This window comes from Pseudocercospora fijiensis (assembly GCF_000340215.1).
Source record: "Pseudocercospora fijiensis CIRAD86 unplaced genomic scaffold MYCFIscaffold_4, whole genome shotgun sequence".
Taxonomy (NCBI): domain Eukaryota; kingdom Fungi; phylum Ascomycota; class Dothideomycetes; order Mycosphaerellales; family Mycosphaerellaceae; genus Pseudocercospora; species Pseudocercospora fijiensis.
Window position 1 is genome coordinate 1,216,886 of NW_006921535.1, and position 22,366 is coordinate 1,239,251.

General features: G+C 52.7%; 9 protein-coding genes across 9 annotated transcripts; 3 read left to right on the forward strand and 6 right to left on the reverse strand.

The window, feature by feature from the left end:
- Positions 1-160: 160 nt before the first annotated feature.
- On the reverse strand, positions 161-1,170 carry MYCFIDRAFT_70788 (uncharacterized protein). Its single transcript, XM_007927746.1, has 3 exons — positions 860-1,170; positions 542-766; positions 161-484 (listed from the first exon to the last, which is right to left on the reverse strand). Exons 1-3 carry the CDS (start codon positions 964-966, stop codon positions 361-363), a joined length of 456 nt encoding a protein of 151 aa, XP_007925937.1. The 5' UTR covers positions 967-1,170; the 3' UTR covers positions 161-360.
- A 464-nt stretch (positions 1,171-1,634) lies between these two features.
- Positions 1,635-4,122, reverse strand: MYCFIDRAFT_87647 (uncharacterized protein; the record flags this gene model as incomplete). Its single annotated transcript, XM_007927980.1, has 2 exons — positions 3,601-4,122; positions 1,635-3,541 (listed from the first exon to the last, which is right to left on the reverse strand). Exons 1-2 carry the CDS (start codon positions 3,851-3,853, stop codon positions 1,635-1,637), a joined length of 2,160 nt encoding a protein of 719 aa, XP_007926171.1. The 5' UTR covers positions 3,854-4,122.
- A 412-nt stretch (positions 4,123-4,534) lies between these two features.
- MYCFIDRAFT_80353 (uncharacterized protein) lies at positions 4,535-5,758 on the forward strand (the record flags this gene model as incomplete). The annotated part of the gene is made up of 1 exon (XM_007927782.1): positions 4,535-5,758. The coding sequence occupies one exon, from the start codon at positions 4,535-4,537 to the stop codon at positions 5,756-5,758; it is 1,224 nt and encodes a 407-aa protein (XP_007925973.1).
- A 45-nt stretch (positions 5,759-5,803) lies between these two features.
- On the reverse strand, positions 5,804-8,153 carry MYCFIDRAFT_87648 (uncharacterized protein). Its single transcript, XM_007927981.1, has 4 exons — positions 7,923-8,153; positions 7,671-7,865; positions 6,084-7,617; positions 5,804-6,031 (listed from the first exon to the last, which is right to left on the reverse strand). The coding sequence occupies exons 1-3, from the start codon at positions 8,026-8,028 to the stop codon at positions 6,422-6,424; spliced, it is 1,497 nt and encodes a 498-aa protein (XP_007926172.1). The 5' UTR covers positions 8,029-8,153; the 3' UTR covers positions 5,804-6,031; positions 6,084-6,421.
- Positions 8,154-8,683: 530 nt separating this feature from the next.
- On the forward strand, positions 8,684-9,199 carry MYCFIDRAFT_7041 (uncharacterized protein; the record flags this gene model as incomplete). The annotated part of the gene is made up of 1 exon (XM_007927507.1): positions 8,684-9,199. A coding segment is annotated over one exon (516 nt), but the record flags the coding sequence as incomplete, so codon positions are not given.
- Positions 9,200-12,542: 3,343 nt separating this feature from the next.
- On the reverse strand, positions 12,543-13,399 carry MYCFIDRAFT_36664 (uncharacterized protein; the record flags this gene model as incomplete). The annotated part of the gene is made up of 3 exons (XM_007927579.1): positions 12,543-13,126; positions 13,189-13,268; positions 13,329-13,399. Coding segments are annotated over 3 exons (735 nt in total), but the record flags the coding sequence as incomplete, so codon positions are not given.
- Positions 13,400-15,078: 1,679 nt separating this feature from the next.
- MYCFIDRAFT_211137 (uncharacterized protein) lies at positions 15,079-15,844 on the reverse strand. The gene has a single exon (XM_007927982.1). The coding sequence runs from the start codon at positions 15,576-15,578 to the stop codon at positions 15,138-15,140; it is 441 nt and encodes a 146-aa protein (XP_007926173.1). The 5' UTR covers positions 15,579-15,844; the 3' UTR covers positions 15,079-15,137.
- An 847-nt stretch (positions 15,845-16,691) lies between these two features.
- MYCFIDRAFT_58214 (ABC transporter, ABC-B family, HMT-ATM type) lies at positions 16,692-20,482 on the forward strand. Its single transcript, XM_007927692.1, has 2 exons — positions 16,692-17,324; positions 17,376-20,482. The coding sequence occupies exons 1-2, from the start codon at positions 16,932-16,934 to the stop codon at positions 20,013-20,015; spliced, it is 3,033 nt and encodes a 1,010-aa protein (XP_007925883.1). The 5' UTR covers positions 16,692-16,931; the 3' UTR covers positions 20,016-20,482.
- A 1,123-nt stretch (positions 20,483-21,605) lies between these two features.
- MYCFIDRAFT_174291 (uncharacterized protein) lies at positions 21,606-22,097 on the reverse strand (the record flags this gene model as incomplete). The annotated part of the gene is made up of 3 exons (XM_007927983.1): positions 21,606-21,824; positions 21,848-22,055; positions 22,093-22,097. 3 exons carry the CDS (start codon positions 22,095-22,097, stop codon positions 21,606-21,608), a joined length of 432 nt encoding a protein of 143 aa, XP_007926174.1.
- Between the last annotated feature and the right edge of the window lie 269 nt (positions 22,098-22,366).

Below are 22,366 nucleotides of genomic sequence, written 5' to 3' on the forward strand. Positions count from 1 at the left end.
CAAGGGCGGGTTTCATTTTGCGATTTGTTTTCTCACACAATTAGAGCCTTCAAGCTATTGGCAGGCCGAATGCTCGATATCGTGCCATCCAGACTTGCGCGCGTCTATGGATTGTTTCTTTCGAAAGCCAGGCGGGAGAAAGTCATGGCTCGTTCGAGTGCTTGTGAATATAGATGCTGTCATTTCATTGGTATCGTCGTAAAGCACGCCTAGTCTAACTCCACGCTGATGCTCCATGCCGATGAGTGCCACGTAATGTAATGTTCGGAAGTCGGTTCAGACTTGCTGGCTCCCGAACTCCGTATGCTCTTATGAAGATGATAGCAATGGTTGGAACTGCTCTCTTTTCATGTACCTCTCTCAGTCGTCCCAACTCTTCTCCACAGTCTCTCGTACCCGCTTCACATATTCCTTCCGATTGTCCTTGTACAGATTGCTGGCTTCGACGTTCGCTGGACTCGACGTGTTGGGGTCATTCAGTAAACTGTTTACACAAATATCAGCATCCACCCGTGCTCATTTTCTGACTCTTAAGCCTCACCTCTGAATACTCGTCAATATCGCCGCCACGTCGTACGTCGGGCTCCACCTATTCTGTAAGATATCCAGGCACAGCTCTCCAGTCCCGTACACATTGGGATGAAACATTTGGCTGATAAACTTGACACCCGGAGGCTTATTCGGGTACTGTTCTTCGAAATGCATCACGAGTCGGAATGTGCCGTCTTCGAAAGGTGTGTCTGAAGGTCCGATGATGACTGCGTTCCTGTTCAGACGGCCATGTATCAGCAAGAAGCCATCTTCTTTCGTCAACAGCTCTTGCTGAGTGGCAAGGCTACAATCTCCTACTCCCACTCACCAAGTCATGACATTATCAGCAATAGGACTAGCACTGACACCCGCGGGAGGATCAGTCTGCATGCGCTTGAAATCCCGCATCAATCTCCTCCGCGCCGCCGTCGACATGATGAATTCTTCCAAGCAGGATCTACACTTCCAATTGTGTACGCTTTGCTCGCGGTAGTAGCCAAGCTTTCGTTTCTCGGCCGGAGCGGGGCACGTCGGTGTTTGTGTCGATTTGAGGCGTGTGAAAGGAAGGAGGTGAAGACCGATTTGATGAAGCTTTGGGGGGTGTGAAAGCTCGATTATGGTGCGTATGGAGTTGCTGTTGTCGTCGTCGTCTGGTGTGGTGAGGTGGTGCAGAAAGGTGTTTACTGTGAGCGCAGGTCGCGTGGGGTGGAGTGCTTTCTGGGGTGAGGATGATTCAGCAGGAGAAGGCGCCGAGCTGCATTTGATGCCGCTGCCGCTGCCGGGAATCATGACTGCTACCATGATGGGCACGCGATGACGAACACGGCCAATGTGACAAATCAAGAATTTACCCAATGCAGTTTTGGCTTCTTTGGGTTCAGATTTATGTTGGTGCTGCCTGATGGCATTGCCTCACCGGACGAAGCTGTGAAGCAAGAGGCCTGTTCTTCGAGTGAGGGCAACTACATACAGCACCCAAGTAAAGATCCATGTCGGCGCTTCGACTCTGCAACTTCTGCTCGTGCTTCGGCGTCAGCTAGTCGATACACGCCATCTACAAATACATAGAGCCAGGCCAATATTCATGGCATATTCTGACATGATCACTCCAGGATCATCAAGTCCTCATCCATTTCGGAATCCCCCTGATCGGGACTAGGAGCCAGCTGCGCTGCGAGCGCATCCTCCAAGCCTTCGTCTTCGTCGACGTCCATTGCCTCGATTCGCCCCTGCTGCTCGGCGTCGGTGGCACTGTCCTCTTGCCCAGCCGTCGCCATCATGCCGAACGCTGAAGGCATACTTTCTCGCTTCTCATCTTCTCTTAGCTTGAGAGCAGCCTGGTAGTCTTCTACGCCCCCGCGCTTTCCATCGAGCACCTTCAAGGCCTGTCTCCATGCGTGAATCTGCTTATTCGTCCGGTTCTCGTCTTTGACGCCAACAAATCGGCCGTTAATTTCATGAAGGTCCAGCTGCTCGATGCGCGTTTCTGTCCAGAACCATGTCTTGCCAGATCCTTTGTCAATACGGCTGTCGTGCTTCAAGCTGTAGGCGCGGGCATCAAGAATGGCCTTCGATCCATGTGAGAGTGTCGGTCGCTTCGTGTTCACAGCCTGGAATGCTGGCGCCGAAGCCATCTCGGGCGGAGTCGAAAACCAAGCTCGCAGTGTATCGTACTCTAGGCACTTGCCTACCACCTTAGTATAGGGTATTTCTAGTCTCTCCTTGGCGTTCGTAGGGTCGTTGACGTGGAACCAGGTGCCATACTTGAAAAGTCCAGTTGGAAATCCTGTATGGCCCTGTCTCACTGGACTCTTGCCTATGCCGCCGAATGAGCGCTTAGGATCCAATGAGTATGCCTTTCCGAGGACGTGCAAACATATATTATATGATCTGCTTTCATCATAGTCATCATCGGTAGCTTCCTCGAGGTTTACAAAGCGAAGTCTGAGAGATGAGACCACCAAGACATCGGTCACAGTGGTGTTAGGCGTCTCGTGCCGAGCATCAGTGGTGTTAGGCGTGAGGCGAACGGCATCGCCCAGCAGGATTAGCTCAGCCCCAATATACAACCCTCTCACAAATAGGGTTGCCGAAGGCCAGCTTCCTGTGAAGAGGTGTTTGCCAATCACACAGAAGCTGCTCGCAACAGTAAGGGCATGCCTGATGGTTGGATGCCAGTCGTCCTCTGAGGCGCCGACACATTCTTTCCAGCATGAGAACGGTCTGATGGCGTGTAACGGAACATACTTATGCTGTCCGCTCGATTTCAGGGTCGATCCCGGTTGGTTGAGAGGCTCTACACGGAATCCTGAAAGTGTGATGCCCTGTTTTCTGTTCTCCACATCAGGAATCCGCTCGAGATCATCGGCTGTTAGAGGCTCGAGAGGAAGTTGAGTAACAACCCCTGCCTCCCATCTCGGCCGGTCAAGCCAGATTTTAGATTTCAGATCCCATCGCCTCAAGCAATTTGATGATGTGTCCCAAGCAATGCCCTCGTCCGGGGAGATGGAGCGCGTGAAAAGGACCACTTCACCATAGCGTGGCATGAAGCTCGGTAACTCCGACCATTCTATGAGCAGGTCCAGTAGTTCCTGGTGCCCAGCACGCCAGTCCGGCGACAATCGATCTTTGAATTCCCGATACCCTATACCTTCGGGTCCAGCATCTTTCACAACGTCTAGAATGTCCCGATAGATATCAGGAATACCTTCTTTATCGACCTGTTTGGCGCGTTCCGGTATCGAGAGATCATGGTTCACTTTTTTCGGCTTCACCTTCGGCTTGGCCGGGAAAGGCACAGCTTTCGAGCTACTGGCGATAGGGAAGTAATTCGATCGATCACCGGGACTACCAGTTGAGCCGCTTCCACTGCTACGCGCAGTCTTCCTCGCAGTGCCAGCGCAGAGTTTGCATGGGCAGCCTACAGTGCCGCCGAAATCCTGAAGGTGCTTCAAGTGTGGAAAGAATTCGATGATCGAGCGGAACGTGCCGTTGGGGTGACCATACATCCCTAAAAAATGTCAATGTCAGCCGGATAGGATGACTTGTCTCAACAATGGAAGAGCTTACACCTGTCAGTGTGCTTGCCGTCGGTAGAACGCTTCTTCTCCCATCCAGAATAACCGGGGGGCAGACGTTGGAGACGATAAGTGCCGGGCTTTGGGGCACTACCTTTCTGCTGCTTCATCCAATATTCCGCAACCTTGGTTAGAAAATGCTCGTCATTTTGGATGTAGGGCAGACTGTCGCCGCTAGTCTGGACAGGGATCTTATAGGTGCCATCCGAGTCCAAAGCGATTGGTATGATGACAGGCGAAGACATTGCGAATGGTGTGCTTAGCACAGAGATTATTGTATTGATCCGTGCCAAGAACTCGCAGCTGAAGGTGAAGAGCGAAGACCATGCTTCGAATTGAATGCAACAGTGCTGCTAGCGAGTCGGTTCGATGTCTCAATGCTCGATATGCAGGCGCAATGCCGTTGCGGGCAGCTCGTCTGTTAGAGCCTCGATCTGTTCTCAGCAGCCTTGGCCAGACGAGCGCGTGTCTTTCTGCCGCCCTCGCCGGCTGGTCGTCCGAGATTGAGACTCTCCGCACACGCGGCTGCGCGAGTAGGTGTTGTTGACAAAACGAGGTTCATGAGGAAAGCTAGCGAAACTGAATTGAAATTAGGTTCGGAGCTGCCCGCCAATTGCAGGAAGGCGCGAATCGGCTAACGGCTTCGAGATTCCACGTCTGGCAGGTTCAAGGCGATGCCTGTTCAAGGACGATTCAGCCCAGCCATTAGGAGAGGAAGCAGCATGGAAACGGCAGGCCGAGGAAGGGACCACGGCCACGATGGGATGGCAGGCGGACACTCCGCTCCTCCCAATCTCAGCTGCCAGTAGCCAGAGCGACATGCATCACTGAACCTTATGCGCCAGCTTAAAAGTGCTGGTGGCTGCCCATCGCGCCATCGTCCATTCTCCCACTCACTGCCTGCGTGCTGAGCGCTCACACGCGACATGTCAAACGCAGCAGGAGCGTGGCCATGGCCGCCAGACAATGCCCTTCGAAGACCTGCGAGCAGGCGAATCTCCACTCCTGTCTCTGGACGCCTCGATCGAATCACCGAAAGCACCACACCGACCACTCCGACTGCTCCACCCATACCGCAGAAGTCTGTCCTCCGGAACAGCGATACAAACTCAGACTTCCCTACACTGTCGGCAGCAGAGACGGTCGAATTTCCCCAGCCAGGATATCGTTATGCGTACAAGAACAGCACCGATACTTCCGCATCAGGAACACCAAGAACTGCCCCGCCTGCATACGAATGGGTACCAGAACCTATGCTGGTAGACGAAGATCATAAGGGCCCGGTCGAGGGCGAGAAGCTGGCTGCGTTCAGACGCTCAGGAGGACACAAGCGACAGCCTAGGGGTGGCTGGAAACGACTAGCTCTTGTCGCCTTGGCAGCTCTACTTTTGCTGGGCTTGGTGTTGGGGCTGGCATTGGGCTTGACTGTAGGCAAGCCGAAAAGCAATACAGTTGCCCCTACGCCTGCCCAGCCAGCAGATCAACAGCCGTTCCCGATAGGCTCATACAACATGGTGACTGCACTGAAGACAGTCACCACGAATTGCACATCCAACCCGGAGACCTTTAACTGTTACCCCTACAACGTATATAACTCCGCCGACTCTTCGTCGTTCTCGACGAGTTTAACGACTTTCGGCTGGACTATTACAAACACTTCTTCAACTTACGCCACGATTGGAACAGCATCCACACCAGATGAAGGCGTACCAGCGAACCTGACTATCAGCTCCAGCGGCAGCCCGTTTACTGTCAACTTCACAGACAAAGCACTCACTTATATCTCTCCTTCCTCCAACACCAGCTCAGCACGATACACTTTCAGCTTCGAGATGGAGAAAGCCTTCAACCCTCCAGTTTCCTTAACCAGCGACAACACTGCAACCCAGTGCTTCTTCAACCAGACTACCTTTACAGGAACCCTTTATCTTTCCGCGGCACGAACCTTACCTGCAGATCAGGACTCTTCGACAGCCAGCAATGGCAAACAGTGGCCATACGCCGTGGACATCACTTCCAGCAGTGCCGGAGGTCAGGATACACCGGCATGCTATGAATACCAGAACGGAGCTCTTGGAGCTCGAATCACGACAGGATTGACGCCTCAGCCAACAGGTTCGGAATGTCTTTGCGAGTATCAGAATTCTTGAAGAATTTGTGTGAAATCTTGGGAGAACTGGAAGGCGTTTGGTGGTCGGTGTTTGATGACTGACATTGATGAGATACCCAGATGAGCTGCAAAGGTGGTGGCTGAAGAGTGTACAAAGCCAGGACAGATATATATAGCGTAATCTCTATGAATTTGTGCATGACCATCCAGCCTAGCTCTTGTCTAAATTGCGGTGCTCAGTGAGCGAAGCGCAAAGCCAGTCTCTTGTTGCCTTGATCCTTCCGTGGTGTCCAGATAAATTCGATCACGAAGTCTGCATTACATTAGCGATTTCTCCTCTGCTCTGATCATATCGACGAATTTACCTGTTGTCAGTAACATAAACCCCTTTCGTAACCGCAATTCGATTCCTCGTCGGTATGCTGAAAGCTCCCGTCTTTCCCGCAGCGCATTTCATCCTCGGAGAGCTTTTCAAACGTGGTTTGGAATCCACTTGATTCAATGATCTCCGGACACCTTCAAGCTGCAGGTTATACCAATCTTGGAGGAGTCGGAGGCACGCCGGGTTGGAGATGATGATTCATCATCGATGGCGGCTTCACGATTCCAGTTGCGCTAATGAGGGCTTCGTGATCTTTCCTGGTGTACAACGTTTGGAAAGCGTCTGTGTTGCCGTGATGAATTCTGCTGGATCCAAGCTGCTTCACGGCTGCTCATGCTCGCTTTCAGTCTCACTCGGTGCACTGTCACCATCACCCTCATCGTGCTCCATTCCCGTCAATGGATCCGTTTCTGCCGCTATAATTCCTGCTTGATTTGATTTGTTCCTTCGGACATGGGACCACAGGCTGACTATCAAAACACTGAGGCCATGCACAACGGTACTGCCAAGCACGATAAAGCTGACAATTGGCCAGACTGATTCGATGGCCTTTTCTTTCGAAGTCAAAGGGTCGTGATAGACAGGTGGGTGCGAGGACGGTGTGCTGGTTCCAGTCTCTAGCACGGCCCTAGCTTCAATCGCCAGAAACAAGCCGCCCAGACCCATGGGGCCGAAATGGCCACAGAAAACTGCTTCTCGTAGGGTCTTGATATCTGGAATCCAGCGGTAGGCGGCCATTACAATTGGAATGCGACGGAATAACAGGACACATATTAAGAAACCCACAAGTCTTCCCGGTGTGATCCATGGTGTCGTCAGCAGATCGCCATACGCTCCAAATGGTATTATGGTGCCCAGATAGAAGAACATCGACGAATTGAGCAGCACATCGATGATATGAGGCAGATTTGCTTCCCTGGTCTTTCTAGCAAACCAGCCGTCTCTGGCGAAACCGTATCCTGCGCCGAAAGCAACCAGAAAGTCGTCCACGTTTAGAGTGGAGCCCACTCCAATGCAGAAAAGTGCCAGCAGAAGGTAGAAGACTGTGAAGCCAGCTTTGTCGATGAAGCCTCTTGCATCACTGAAGCGAAGGATCCAGTTGAACGTCAGTCCAATGACAAGGCCTAGGACTGTTCCAAAAAGACATTGCCAGAGCAGGGTGAGGGTAAACCAGTCTTTGAGAGCTCCAACGGCAGTGCGTTCCGCGAGCAGGTACAAGCCGATGTAGAGAAATGGGAATGAGATGCCATCGTTGCAGCCAGATTCGGCGCCCAGCATATCACGCAGTCTCTTCGGTACACGAGTACTAAATTGGCTGTTGGAAAGAATGGAAGCGGCCAGGACCGGATCGGTGGGAGAAAGACATGCCGAAATCACCATCGATGTCGGAATGTCTAGTTTGAAGATTGCCCAGCAGAAAAACGCGCAGATAATCCAGCCAAAGGTCATGACGGGACCAAGCATCATGGTGACGGATTTCCAGTGGCGACCAAAGTAGAACTTGGGAAGTTCAACGCCTGACATACCCATTAGCTGTTTCTGATGTTACAAAACTGATTCGATCACTTACCGACAGCGAAGACTTGTATACCAACGATGATACGAGTGATCTCTTGGACGACTCCGTCTCCCCATCCCCATCCCTGCTGACCTGCGTTCTCTATACATTCTCCATGTCTGCAGAAATTCGGTGTGAGCCATCCGAGTGCAAAAGGGCCCAAGACTATGCCGAAGATCAGTGCAATGGGTGGTTCGCTCAAATGTACTGCCAATGAAGGTTAGCGTTATGTGCTGCAAGGCTGAAGGAGTTCTCGCCACTTACGGCGATTTCGCCAAAAGTTCGTGAATAGAACATAGAATATCAAGAAGGTTGATAGCAGTAAGTATGTGATGTGCGGAGGCGTAGGCTCAATTTGTTCCCAGACCATGGTGGCATTCCAGAGCCCTTTTCAGGCTTGTTGGCCAGTGACTTGGCGTGAGCAAGTTGGAAATGATTCTCGAGATGCGTGCACGACGTATCCACTCAATGACCATCACTTGAGCTCACAACGAATGTTCAAAGAATTGACGGAGAAGGCTGTTGTCGATCATTGAACGCGAATGTCACGCCGTGCCGCCGAAAGAGTGTTTTCGATGCCGTCATCGTCTCTTCCCGGTATCGGCATGATGAGGAACATCGCCAGGCGTAAAGAGAGCAGAGCATTTGCTGGAGCATGGATATACCATCAGAAATCGAGTGATATGACCTCGCGCTTCATGCTGTGAGGGGGTCGCGAAAGGCAAGTGGAAGTGTACAAAGTGCATGTGTTTCTTGTGCTTATGCAAAGGCTTCTGGGGGGTGGAGGTGTGTGGTTGTGAGCTGCCATCCATATCGATGTGGCCGTACCAAGACTGGTAAACATGGTATCGTGTCAAACATGCCCGCCACGGTGTATTGTATGGACCAGAGGCTCCCCTCGACCTCACATAGGGCCCACATCAGCTTTCGCGCATGCAGCTCAGCTCAGCTCAGCTACAGTAGTTCTAAGCGCGTCGTCCTTGGATCATGGCCCAGCACGATAGATGTCACTGCAGACACAGGGTATGTCGAAACGCAGTCTGATTACCAACATTACTCCGCTGCCGTCGTCCATCTCGCGCGAGACGGCGGTGGCACAGCTCCACGACCATCATGCTATGATCGAGCTGAACCCTCTGGTGCTCCGACACAAACCCACCGACCCGCCGCCGAACGCAACTCCCGACGAGGCTCAGCTTGCCACTTGGTATCTCATTACCGATCAAATCCACTATCTCCCGGGCGGAGCAGTGAAAGGCGAAGTGTCGTACAAAGCCTGCTTCTACGATCTGCCGCTCGGAATTCAAACGCACGTCTTCGCACCCGCAGGCGTTGACATCAAGAGCAAATGGAGTGTTGGTGGTAACGTACCTGGAACGGAACCCAGAGAGGCTTCAGAGCTGGGTGTGAACAAGCCGAGAGATGGATTGTACATCAAAGAAGAGCTGGATTTGAGGTGTAATCTGTTCGTGAGCAATTTTGTGAAGAAGAATCTGAAGAAGTCACATCTCGTGGTCGTCGACAAGATCATAGAACGAGCCAAGGATAATCCGGCGCCCGCAACAGCACCGATTCAAGCGCCCGGTAATGTCAATCTCTTCAGCAGAGCCCCGGCAGTTCTATCTGGACTTACTTCGTTACCTACCCACCTGACCAAGACGTCCAAGCATCGAGAATTGCAATATTCTTGTGCGTGTGAAGGCACTGTGCATGCCTCAAGCTGTGCCTTCTTTCATCCCGACGATTTGCAGCATCAGGACGGCCTCCCGCCCTTTCGAGCATCGCAGCCGAAACCATATCACGCCATTTCTTTACCTGCTTCGGCATCATCTTACTCGGCATCTTCTGATTCTCCCAGGCTGGAGCGTTCGTTGTCAGAATTGTACGGCTCCACAAGTCCGGGCGAATGCCTCTGTACAGGCGCGCTTCATGAGCAATCATGTCCATCATTTCCAGGTCTTCGCGCCCCACGTTTACCATCCTCGCACTCTATGACTAGTCCGACGTCTTCAATACAACCATCGCCATTTGCTGCATTTGGGATAGGGTATGGCATCCCTTCCATGGGATCACAACCTCATCCAGGCGCGTATGGCAGCCGTCTCCCGCAGAATCTGGCGCATATAGGATCTGCTGAGCAAGCAGAAGTTGCCGCCGCCCGCTCCACGTTAGATGAATGGTTACAACAGAAGATGATGCCAGAGGCGCTGGACTCGCAGCGACATAGTCGACAGACTTCTGGCGCTTCTGGCCGCGCGGCTCCGAGAAGGTTGCGCGAACGATCATGGTCCCCAGACCCTACATGAGACTTATTTGTTCAACGACAGTATTTGGACACAGAAAAGCTTAGTACTACAGCGAGAGACTACTTGTTGTTCGCGAGCGAGAAATTCGTTGCGATGCCCGCGCTGTTTCGGCGACAGCGTGTTCTTGGCGTTGCGCATTCCACGACCAGCCCGCCAGCACTACGGAATGTATGCTTGTACAAAGCCATTCTGCCATTCGACGTCACGTCGCTATCACGATGCAGGGTCGTAACGTGCAACGACCAATATGGATTGTTCCTCCTCCTACCGAATGGAATGCTGGTTGGCTGGGAGGTGCGTCTACAATAGCTCTGTCCCAGGTGTGCCTCACACCATGACCTCCTGCGGCGTTTCTTTCAGTCGCGCTGTACTTAGGACATACACCCCTAATCTTTCTTACGCTGCTGTCACGCTGCAACGCCTAGAGCTCGCAAGCTAATCGCAAACTCGAATCTATATCGACACGGCATCTCCCGAGATGACACTCACCGATCGTAAGAGCAGCGTCCAAGTGCGGCATACCAACAAAGAGCCCGAGTGGTCAAGCATTTGCAACAATGTCTTTGACCAATACCTTGACGACGACGATCTGTTTGGCTTTGGTGGGCATACGCGGGAAAGAAGCAGTTCCGATGAGTCTGGCAATCTTTTCGACTTCTCTGGATCTAGCGAACAAAGCCATCAGACAGACGCCACTTCGCCAATACCTTCCTGGTCCGCCGAAGAGCAGCCAATCCCTGAAGCCAAGCAGCCTAAGGCCAAAGCTCCGCTTGACTTCTGGCACAAGAAATTGAGGGCATTGGAGCAAAATGCTGCGGATTGTGAGCGACGGCAGCAGAAGCTGAGAAATGCCAAGTCACATCCAGACTTTCTGAGCCTCGGTGGCTTTCCTTCACCTCCAGCTGTACCAGGCTCGCCGACGAACCAATTAAATTCAATCCAGCGACCAAAATCCCGAGAGCCTGGTTCAGCTGCAAACGGAAGAAGAGGACCTTCGGCCCATCGTAGCGTCACCAACCTACGCGCTGTCTCACGTGGACGACCTGTAGGTGTTACGAAGCCACTAGCATCTGCTGCCACTACTCCTGGTGCCACCATACGAAAGCATAGCGCATCGCCCTCGAAGATGATGACACCGTCGCGGTATCGAGCTGGTTTCAAGGACGTTTGGGCAGAGCGAATACAAGACAGTCCGAAGAAGTTTGAACTTAGACTTCCTTCAAATCACGCGACGTTTCCAGCATCGCCCCCGCCTTCGGCCAAGTCTACCCAAGACACCTTCGCTGCTTTCGGGTCGCCTACATATCCACCTGTGCCTGGATGCGACGATCAGATCTCACCTTTGGCGAGCACTTTCCAACAAGCTGCGCGGATACACACCCCACTTGCCTCGCCACTGCTAAGCCCTGGCAGCCATGCAAATACATCTTACTTTGAGGCTCCACTACCTCTTCCGTCCAATCCATATGTGGCAACATTGCCATTGAATGATGTCGCTCCCCTGTACCCAGATCGTGGGTCATCGCTCGCCACCAACAAGATCCAGGAGTTCGACTTTGGCTTCTCAAGCTCCCCAGACTTGAACGATACGTGGTCGGCAGCACCATTTGCAGAACCTCCTTCAACGTCCTACGCACCCGCAGATCCCTTTCTGGGCAATGACGACCCCTTTGGAGGTTTCAGTCATAGCCTGCTCCTCAATCAGCAGAGCCAGAACCACAACTCAGGGCTTGGTATCAGCTGCGACCCTAGCGTACTCAGCGGCAATTACACCACAGCCGTTCCAGATACCGCTGTTCTACCAACATCAGCCTTCCACACACCACTAGCAGCCTCGCCTTTCTATGTGCCATCCCTACCAAATGGTCTGCCGAACACTCCACGGGTGCGTCGAAGAGGTTCGCCCTCGCCACCAGCAACTGAATCTCGCTCACGCCGAGCTTCTGGCTCGAGGAGAAATTCTCGACATCGGCGAACCAAGTCTGCGAGCACAACGCCTCGCCACCATCAAGGCGCCGACAAAGGCGGATTCGTGAATTTCACACCACAGGATCATGGAAAGATTCTCAACGGTGTGGCACCGTCTGGGAGTTCCAAGACTAAAGCGAGACGAGAAAAGGAAGCGGCGGACAAGAGACGACGTCTGAGCCAGGCGGCTATGAAAGCGGTAATTGAGGCTGGAGGTGATGTTGAGACTTTACAGAAGGCTGGCCTGATAGTTTGATAATGGTTTTCTTTCTCAGCCTGGATCGTCAACGAATGTACATAGTGTCGCTTCGGGTAAGCGAAAAGATTTAATCATGGGAATGCTGTCAGGCTATCAATACCTGCAGTGCACGATTCATCCGCAGAAGCTTCGTAACACTCTTGAAACTGGATATGAATGTGCAGATCACTTGGCTGGGAAAGTGATTTGATTTTTCTTGCTTCAATGGCAAGTACTCCTCATGTGACACAAATGTCCATTAGTAAAAGCAGCACAAGCAATTATATCCAATCTATTAATCTACACATTATCGAGTAATTAAGTAGCTCCCACATACAAACACTTACATGTGATCAAGTCATCACCAAACCATCATTCCTTAAACCCAATGACCCACCCATCAACCCCAACAAACCTCGCCCCCGGATCCTTCTCCCACATCTCCCAAAACTCCCCCAACTCCCTCAAAAACCCCCGATCTCCCTCCTCCGGCTCAACGCCATAAACAGTCAAAAACCCATTCTTCTGACTCCCCGCAAAATCCCGTTTCGCACTATACGGAGCTTCCCACGCCGCACTCCCATACTTGATCCTCTCCCACGCAAACCCAGCTTCGTGCATCCAGAGATGATTTTTGAAGCCTGCGTCAGGATGGGCGCCTCTCTTGCGAGACCAGATGCGGTAGAGTTCCCAGTCGCGTTCGTTGGCGGGGCTGGTAGGGTGGGTGAAGAATGAATGGTTGTCGCGGGTTGAGATCAGACCGCCGGGTTTTATGAGACGGGAGATGCCTTTCAGGACGGACGGAGGGTTGGGGAGGTGGATTAGGACTTGGTGGGAGTAGGAGATGTCGAAGGATGAGGGTTCCAGGTGTGAGAGATCGTTGGCGTCGCCGCGGAGGAAGTCCACGTTGGTTATGTTTTGGCGTTTTGCTTCGGATTTTGCGATTTGGATTGAGTCTGTGTTTTTCTATATATCAGGGGATTTGGGGGGTTTGGATTTGGAAGGTTTCTGTACCAACTTTCGTTGTATTCAATGCCTAGGACGAATCCTTTGGGGACTTTTCGAGCCAGGTCGAGAGTTATGGATCCAGTTCCGCATCTGTAGTCGAGAGTGACTTTTAAGCAAGAATTATTCAGGTTTCCAGCGAGGCCGTCCTACCCGACATCAATGATCCGACTATCTGGCTTGATGTAAGGGAGCAGATGAGTTGCATGCTCGTCAGCAGTCCGATGGCTGAACCAAGTACGGTCGCCCCAGACCTGTGAGGCACAACTCCAAGGTTAGCAAGAGATGCAAGTGTATTGGGCTTTTCAGTGTCGCACCGGCATTTCTGGATCCCGTTCTTCGAGGGCCACCATCTTTGCGATTCTCAGTAACACTGTTGCTGTATTCTTTATGATTCCTGAACAGACTATATATATATGGGCGCGTTCGTACTGCCCATGTTCGTCAAGCGGCCAACAGCTAGCTCCAGGTTCCATTGCCAGGACCAGCTTCAAAGTTGCGGGCAAGCAAGCTGGCAGCAGTGCACATGATCTGTGGTCGAGGCAAAAGCTCAACATCCTGTCACTTGCAGCAGGTGTCTTCTTTGGTGCGGGATGGACTTGGGGATGGTGCCGGACTCCGTTTGAACCCTGTGTCTTGTTTGATAGGATGCTTGGGACGGTGTCCGCGTCCGCGCTCTACCGATTCTACGGACTTGACAGGCGTGTCCTCAGCGTTAGATTGCCCGGTCATTGTCAGAAGCGGTAAGTACTGATATCTGGCGAAGATCCCGGTTGATAGCAGCAGCGGACGGAGGAGCAAAATGTCCGGCAAGCCTGAGAACGTGGCCGACGCTGCCATTCTTTGTGACGAGAGTCATCTGAGAGTCTGCTGATTCTCGACATCATTGTTGATGTTCGCGGTGGCTCCTGCCTGTGCTGCTTTGTTTGGCCATAGGCAAATCCGAGCCTTGGCGTTTTTTCGTACATTTCGGGTCGAGCATTCCTGCGATTTGGCTGGAATGCCGGATCTCAAAGCTGAAGTCAGACATTATTACTTCAGACCGTTTGCATATATCGCGAATGACATGGCTGTTCAAGGTCCATCTCTTCGCCCATATAGAATTGTGCAGCAACCCGAGGGACAACGTCGCCTTTGCCACTTTCCCTCATATGCGCAGCCAAGGACATGTATCGAGGTGTCCGTCGGAGTGCGCCTCTTATGAAGATCGCAAGTGGAAGATGCCACCATGCGTTGACCTTTTGGCCTGTCGTAGACAGCGCGGAAGTGTAGGATGCTCTCATGGAAGGCCTTCTGACCAGGAAGGTTCGTGTAAAAGGCCCCCGAACGAAACGCACTCATCTCACTCCTAGAACACATTCTCAATACGTACTGACGCCGTGGAAGGCACCGAGCTGCCTGAATGAGGTGTGATGGACGACAAGCATTGAAGTCGTACCGACCACTAAGCGCGGGTCAAGCGCCTTTTGTGACGCTCATCCAAGTACGTGCATGCGCTACGCAGCTTCCTGTCGTGAACCGAAGGATCGTGGATCGCTTCTGGGATTTGGTCACTCCCTGTTTGCCTAGACCAGGCGATTCTCTTGACATCAACCGCTGTAATGCTGTACCTCTGCTGCTGCCGCTCGATACGACGATAGCGTTTACATGTACCAAGTACGCAGCGATTTATTGGCGACCGAACTCGCAGCGTGTTGGTTGAGGACTCTTCGAGGCCGCGTAAGCTGCTCAACAAGATAAATCAATGATGATGTATACATCTCGGGCGATTCGGCTCGGCATCGTTGGCAGCCCGCTGGATGCGGGTGGATGTTGTCGGAATGGTGGCCCCGGAGTTTGCGGTGGACATTACTCTGCCCCGATGACCTTCTAGAGCCCGAAACATGTCGCTTTCGTTTGTTTGGGGAAGCCTTGTGCATTAGTCAAGTTACTGTTTTGAGATGCAAAGCTTGCTCTTGCCGCTTACAGGCAGGTCGAACAGGGTTGAGACCCGCGCGGCGCGATGTAAACATCCATGTTGACACTGACGGGGAGCAGAACCCGGAATGTCCAGCTACATATGTACATGCATATCGATGCCGCCACCCATAGGCCGGTCCGCGATTGCGTTCTTGTGCGGTTCTGGAACTGAATCCTACATCGTTTCGCCGTCGTACGAAAAGGTGATTCAAAGAAGTGCCAAGCCTTGTTATATACATGGTCTGGGAGTGCGCATGCGGCGGGAGACTGGGCACCATGGCACCGCAGCGTGGAACTTGGCAAAGGGAGTGTCTCGAAGACGGTGGGTAAGCGCAATCCGTTTGGCATGAAACGACAGCCAACATGATACGTACTACCATGGGCTGTTGTCAAAGGCTTCACTTCGGACAGGGAAGTTGTATTCGCCGAAACGGTAAGCAGCATATGGACCGAGCAGGCGATTAGACTCGTTCTCAATGTGCCGGGAACTGTCAGCACGTATTACTTCAGAGAAGCGAGGTGGAGCAGCAGACTTGCGTCGCGTGTTGCCTGTGCCTCGATACATGGGTGTCGACAGGTGCTTGTCATGTCTTCCTGGATTTGTTGTTATTATTGAAGTGATGAAGGCGGTCTGCAAAAGGCCGGCCCTGCACAGGCCGGTTGTCGGATTGACGTATGACATTGACCTATGTATACCACAGGCTTTCGTTCCCCAAGGCTTGAGATGTCAGTACTCGGTACTGAAACAACCAGGACATGCGCAGTGTCGAGTGGGCGAGGACTGGCTGACTCGTGGTCCCAACGTTTTGTGCCGTTTGACTTTCTCATCCCTCTACTGCGACTACTACAGTAGTACTACTGCCTACTTCCCGGCAGCCAGCAACACTCCACTCCTCCGCAATTGGACCCTTCATTGACGGAGCCTGCTTCCAGAGAATGCAGACCGGGTGCCAGGCCAGGCCCAAGCAGAAACATGGCCGCGGGTCCGCAAAGCTGTCATCGGCTGGTCGCGAGAGCTCTGGGAGGGAGGGAGCACGAATCGTAGGCCGGGGGCGCGATCGAAAGCAGCACAAGCAGTGCGTTTCCTATTTCGCGCACACCATCTGGCTTCTGGGGGGGAGGAGGAGGAGGAGGAGGTGTGCGACAGCAGGCGGGAGTGCAGTAGTCCGGACGTGCGCGTTAAGAGGGCAGCAGGCTCGATCGAAGATGCCGACATGCCACGCCCCGGTTCTGCAGCGGACAGCGGGAACAAACGACCACATGCTCATCGTGTGCAGCGTCGGCGGCAAGGCACATCCTGGCTGGCTGAGCGGAAGAAGCGCGAGTGCTTGTGCGGCAAATGGGAAGGCTAAGCGTAAGCCCTTGCAAAGTCGATCGTAGCTTAAACCTCGCTGAGGTCTAGTCGGTGGCACTGGAGAGCGCGTGAACTCCAGAGAGTTCTCCGGTCGATCGAGTGTGTAGCATGAGCATGCGCATGTGTATCATCTGCACTTCCTCTCCTTCTCCCTCTGTGCCTCGCTCTCCTCCTCCACCCCTCGCCGTCTGACCACCTGCCTCACCGCCCGCGCGGCCATGGCTCTGCACCTGCATCTGCATCGATCGGACCTGCTGAGCGGACCTGCTGCAGACTAGTTCTAGCCTTTTCTTTCCTGCTACCACATCCACAGACAGTCGCTACCTGCTTGGAGCACGACGGACGGCGGAGGAATTGCCTGGCACTGGCACTGGCACTGGCACTGGCACTGGCACCGGCTTCCCAACCCCTCCACCTCCACCTCCACCTCCGCCATCACCACCATGGCGCACAGCTCGGCGCCGCCCTGGGTGTCCAATCCTGTGGCCCAGGCTCTGCTCAACTACGTCCAGATCGCCTACCCCATCGTCCTACTAATCACCTACCTCGTCACCTTCACCGTCCACAGCATCGCCTCAGCGCGTAATGATAATGACCAACCCCACCATGCAGAGCAGCTGGGCCCTGGAGGCAAACCGCTACCCAAGAAGAAACACAACCAACCCAAGAAAGAGAGGGATATACCGAGTGGCTATGACTTCAGCAGATCGAGGAAGCTGCTCTTCGAATGGCTGCAAGTCGCCGTCATCCTCTCACTAGCCGCCAACGTCGTAGTTGTGGTAACCCATGCTATTGTCGCTCGCGATGAAGGCTGGTGGTGCGGACAAGCACCGACAGTAAGTTCGGACATGTGGCCTGGCGCAGAATCTCACTTGCTAACGGCACAGATCTATCTGGTGGGCTCATTCATGGTCTATGTCCTGTTGCTCGTTCACATGATAGACTCGACACCCTCGCCTGCCATTGCTCACTTTGTCACATGGATTGTTGCCGCGCTGATGGAGCTCATCCTCCTTGGCGCCTCTTTCGCATTGTATACATCTGAGCATCGTGAGCCTAAGGCCCACCATCCCCCTGGCGGAGAGTTGCGAAGAGACATGACCGAGTGGGAAATCACGGAAGTGACGATCGATCTCATCCGCATACTCGCCGTCTTTGCCCTCGTTGCCTTTTATGCCTTGTTCGTGTATTTGCAAGGATTCAACAAGAAGCGACCCGAGACACCACAGGACTCTGAGACCACAGCCCTTCTCACCAATGGCCATACTGGTAATGGACATGCCACAGGAGCCACCAATGGATATGGCACCGCGAATGGAAAGCCTAACGGAGCTGCTACCCATACTCATGATGATGATGCTCCAGCTGGTTGGGAGAAACCCAAGTCTACCCCAAGCCGCAGCTGGTGGGAGTACATTCGAGCGTATGCTATCTTCACGCCGTATATATGGCCCGCAAAAGACAGGAAGCTGCAGATCAATTTCGTCATCTGCTTTATCATTGTCTTCCTGCAACGCGGCATCCAAATTCTCGTGCCAATCCAGGTCGGACGCATCACCGACATTTTGGCAGGAGGCGACAACGGGGTAGTGTACATGCCGTGGCTTGCGATTGGCCTCTACGTGCTTTACCGGCTATTCCAAGGAGGGAACGGCCTTCTCGGTGCAGCCAGACAAGTGTTGTGGATTCCCATTGAGCAGTACTCGTATCGAGAGCTGTCTGTGGCTGCATTTGAGCACGTCCACATGCTCAGTCTCGAATTCCATCTTGGCAAGAAGACTGGCGAAGTACTGTCCGCCCTAGGCAAAGGCGCGTCCTTGAACACCTTCCTGGAATCCGTCACCTTTAACGTACTACCCATGCTCATTGATCTCGGCGCAGCTTTCGTCTACTTTCTGGTAGATTTCGACGCCTACTATGCCCTTGTGATCGCTGTGGTCACTTTTTGGTATATCTACATCACGATCCGCATGGCTTCCTGGCGTGCAGAGATTCGTCGCCAGGCCACGAACGCAAGCCGAGAAGAAGACGCCGTCAAGAACGACTCAATGATGTCTTACGAGACTGTCAAATATTTCAATGCCGAAGATTATGAGTTCAACAGATACCGAGAAGCTGTGAACAAATTTCAGAAAGCCGAATACCTTGTCACCTTCTCCCTGGCTTTGATGAATACAATTCAGAATCTGGTCTTCATGCTCGGCTTGATTGTAGCGAGCTTCATTGCAGCCTACCAAGTGACGACCGGAGTGCTGAAAGTGGGAAGGTTCGTCACACTGTTGACGTACCTGACCCAACTCCAAGGCCCGCTCAATTTCTTTGGCACGTTCTACCGCATGATCCAGAACAATATGATCAACGCAGAGCGCATGCTGGAGCTGTTCAAGGAAAAGCCAACTGTGGAGGACAAACCAGATGCACAACCTCTGGAAAGGTGTGAGGGTGAAATAAGCTATACTGATATTCACTTCTCTTATGACAATCGCAAGCCTGCGCTGCAAGGCCTTAAGTTTGTCTGCAAGCCTGGTACGACGACGGCGCTGGTTGGCGAGTCTGGCGGCGGCAAGTCGACCATCTTCCGTCTCCTTTTCAGGTTTTACAACACCCAGTCTGGCAGCATCCGAATCGATGGACACGATGTGGAGAGCGTCACAATTGACAGCTTGCGAAAACACATTGGCGTCGTACCTCAAGACACTGTTCTGTTCAACGAGTCGCTCATGTACAATTTGAAGTACGCCCGGCAAACCGCGACGGACGAGGAGGTTTACGAGGCATGCAGAGCTGCTAGCATACATGACAAGATCATGGGCTTCCCGGACAAGTATGAAACCAAAGTCGGTGAGCGAGGACTTCGATTATCGGGAGGCGAGAAGCAACGTGTCGCCATCGCCCGAACGATTATCAAAAATCCACGCATCATCTTGTTGGATGAAGCAACGGCAGCACTTGACACTGAGACGGAGGAACACATCCAAGAAGCCCTTCAGACTCTTGCAAGAGGCCGCACTATGCTCGTCATTGCCCATCGTCTCAGCACCATCACCATGTGCGACCAGATTCTAGTCCTGCACCAAGGTCAGGTGGTCGAAGAAGGTACACATCTTGAGCTTTTGGCGAAAAGAGGTCGATATGCGGGGATGTGGAAAAAGCAGGTCCGTGCACAGCGTGCGGCAGAAGAAGCAAAAGTGCTCAAAGACAAAGCTGATCGACTTAGACGTGAAAGTATGGACAGCAGCGCGACACGTGCTCGTAATGGCATGGATGAGGAGACGCCGCCTAGTAGCGACGAGGACGATCAGGCGCGTAACAAACAGCCTGTGGATGGCAGTGACTTTCAGCGGGCACTCTCGTTATCACCCAAGTCTGCGATACCACAGGCGCAAATATCCTCGGTGCTTGGAGGAAAAGATACCGGAACAGATACGCGAGCGGTACAGGAAGCCTTACGGAGCGGTACAGTGCGATCTCCTTCACCTGTTGTAGAGGAGGAGCAATCAGCGAGGAAGCCGCCAGGTCACCCTTAGATTGGATGGGTAGCAGGCGCAATGAGAGTGTTTGGAGCGGCAAAGTGGATTACTGCACGCAATGCTGCTGCATAATGTTAACCGAGAGTACATTTAGAGGGCGTGAGCCAGTGAAGCAGCCTTGGCCACGAAAAAAGCATCGTTCCGGGAAGGGCTGATTGCATATATACGGGTTGGCTGTAAAATGGCGGTGAGCGCGGGGCGTTTGGGGGTTTTTTGACTACTTCTACTGATACTACTGTGACGAGGCAAACGATACGACATTTTGGAGAAGCAATGCGGCGGAAGGGTTCTGGCCACATTGTCGATCTTACTTGAGTGGTACAGGCGGCATCTCGAGTTTGAATTGCTTGGAGGAAGAATTTTGGCTCCGTTCACTCGGAGCTAGGGATGGATTGATGCACGCACAGTGATAGCACTTACTCGTCTTTTCCCGATAGCTCCATCCTGAAGCAAGGATTTCCTGCAATGCCTGCACGAACCTTCCCAGTTCTCTCTGCGCTTTGAAGCTTCTCGTGAGTTGAATGATTGGACGCGTTTGAGTCGCTGACTGCTGACTTCTAGCTCTCTCGATGGGTTGTGAGTGGTCGAGTATTTGAAATCCTTCCTTGAGAAGTCAAGGTCTTTGTGACGATACGATCCATCCACATAGTATCAGTCACTGGGTGCGGTATGTATGCATGCAGCTGTATGCACGTTGCTCGCGTGCCATCGATCCGATGATCGAACCCCCCGAACTACCGAACGCAGGCAATGTGCCGGCCGACAAGCCACTACCACTCATAAAAGGACACATGTACTGTATGTACATACATGCAGGAGCCGCTTCCCTCGTATGTGGCTTGCCCGCTCTTGCATGTGCAGCACAGTACAGTAGTTTGAAGTGCCATATATAAACTGCCGGTCCGAAGGTATGCATGGTGCCGGGCCGTGGATGTGATGCCGACCGAGGTGCATGAGTCGGTGAGTCGTGGTCTACTACTCATGAAGTGTTTCTTTTCTTGCTTGCGTCTCGGTTTCGGTTTGTGCTAGGCCGTTTCATATCGAGGCGGCAGAGCCTCGGAATGATATGGTTGTGCATCGATGGCATGTACAGTAGTGTTTCGTAGAGATTCGTGGCTGTACCTACCGGGATCTTCACTTCGCTATTGAGGATTTGGGTTGTTCAAACACCTTCCTGTCCATAAATGCGTGAATTCTCTGCTGCTCGTTCAATAATGAAAGGGCCGTCGATCTGAGCTCCCACGTACAGACCTCTGCTCTTCATGTGTGTGCACACAGCAGCTTGACGCTTCAATAGCTCGCTATCGAGTGTCTGACCTGCACCGAAAAATTTCGGGTCAACGCATGGGCATTTATGTGGTTAGCCGTAGATTGTCGTCGCAATTGACTGTAGACAGGAGGCGATGTTGGAAGAGAAAGTGTACTGCAATGGTGGATGTTGATGGCCGAAGTTGCCCTGCCAAGCCTTCTTCCAAGACAACATTCTGCCACACCACTACGAGCGTCCCCGACTCGCACTTTGCGCCATTGCTAGCACCTCAGCCTGCATAATGATTGCTGACCTGTCCGTAGACCGCATCACGACCTTCAGAAATACCGCATAGCGACGAATGGCCCGGCCTCCGACGATGCCGCGTAGACGTTTGGCGGTGAAGATGGTCGTTCACCTGTGGAGAAAGGGAAGTCACTCAAGTTGACTGCAGTAAGAGTAAGAACCTGAGGCGAAGGCGTATCCGACAATTCTCCTTGCAACAGAGCGACGCCGGGCGAAAGATTCATGCGGATTTCCCATACAGCTCGAGTGGCCTGGTCATGATTTGTAGGCGCACCGCAAGGCGAGACATACATTGTGTCGACATCCACTTATAGATGGGCATGTTCTGGCAGCGTGGTAGCGCCATTTGCTCTATTCTCAGATGGAGCTGAGGTCGTTTCTTGCCACTAAAGATGGAATCGAATGCAATCAACTGTAGCTCATCGTCCGTGACTGGACCGTCTACATGGACTGATTGTTGTCGAGCAGGTGCCGCAGGTGTTCTTTGGCACTGCAAGCATGCGCAACCTAGAGCGAGACATCATAGGGCCTTCCCTCGGAGCACTCAGCAAACTTGTCATGTACATACTGCCCTCGTTCCCAACTTCCTAAATTCTTTCTCATCAAAGCCTCCATCTCTCCCCTCGAGATCAAACCTTCTGGGCAGACACCAGCAGAGCTATCAAACATAATACTCCCACCCATCGCAGCAACATGACGAAAATTATCGGACAGATCAAGGTTGGAGCCCTGTTGAAGAAAGCGCAAAGATTTGAGCCCGCAAACGACAGCTCTCCACGCGACATTTTCACAT

What these genes read in the sequence shown, in the direction of transcription:
- MYCFIDRAFT_70788 (XM_007927746.1), bottom strand. Translation starts at nt 966, where the DNA reads ATGTCGACGGCGGCGCGGAGGAGATTGATGCGGGATTTCAAGCGCATG. An exon ending in GCTGATAATGTCATGACTTG is followed by an intron (nt 767 to 859) that starts GTGAGTGGGAGT and finishes CCGTCTGAACAG; the next exon opens with GAACGCAGTCATCATCGGAC. An exon ending in ATATTGACGAGTATTCAGAG is followed by an intron (nt 485 to 541) that starts GTGAGGCTTAAG and finishes TTGTGTAAACAG; the next exon opens with TTTACTGAATGACCCCAACA.
- MYCFIDRAFT_87648 (XM_007927981.1), bottom strand. Translation starts at nt 8,028, where the DNA reads ATGGTCTGGGAACAAATTGAGCCTACGCCTCCGCACATCACATACTTA. An exon ending in GAACTTTTGGCGAAATCGCC is followed by an intron (nt 7,866 to 7,922) that starts GTAAGTGGCGAG and finishes CTTCATTGGCAG; the next exon opens with TACATTTGAGCGAACCACCC. An exon ending in TATACAAGTCTTCGCTGTCG is followed by an intron (nt 7,618 to 7,670) that starts GTAAGTGATCGA and finishes TGGGTATGTCAG; the next exon opens with GCGTTGAACTTCCCAAGTTC.
- MYCFIDRAFT_211137 (XM_007927982.1), bottom strand. Translation starts at nt 15,578, where the DNA reads ATGCTGCTTACCGTTTCGGCGAATACAACTTCCCTGTCCGAAGTGAAG.
- MYCFIDRAFT_58214 (XM_007927692.1), top strand. Translation starts at nt 16,932, where the DNA reads ATGGCGCACAGCTCGGCGCCGCCCTGGGTGTCCAATCCTGTGGCCCAG. An exon ending in GGTGCGGACAAGCACCGACA is followed by an intron (nt 17,325 to 17,375) that starts GTAAGTTCGGAC and finishes CTAACGGCACAG; the next exon opens with ATCTATCTGGTGGGCTCATT.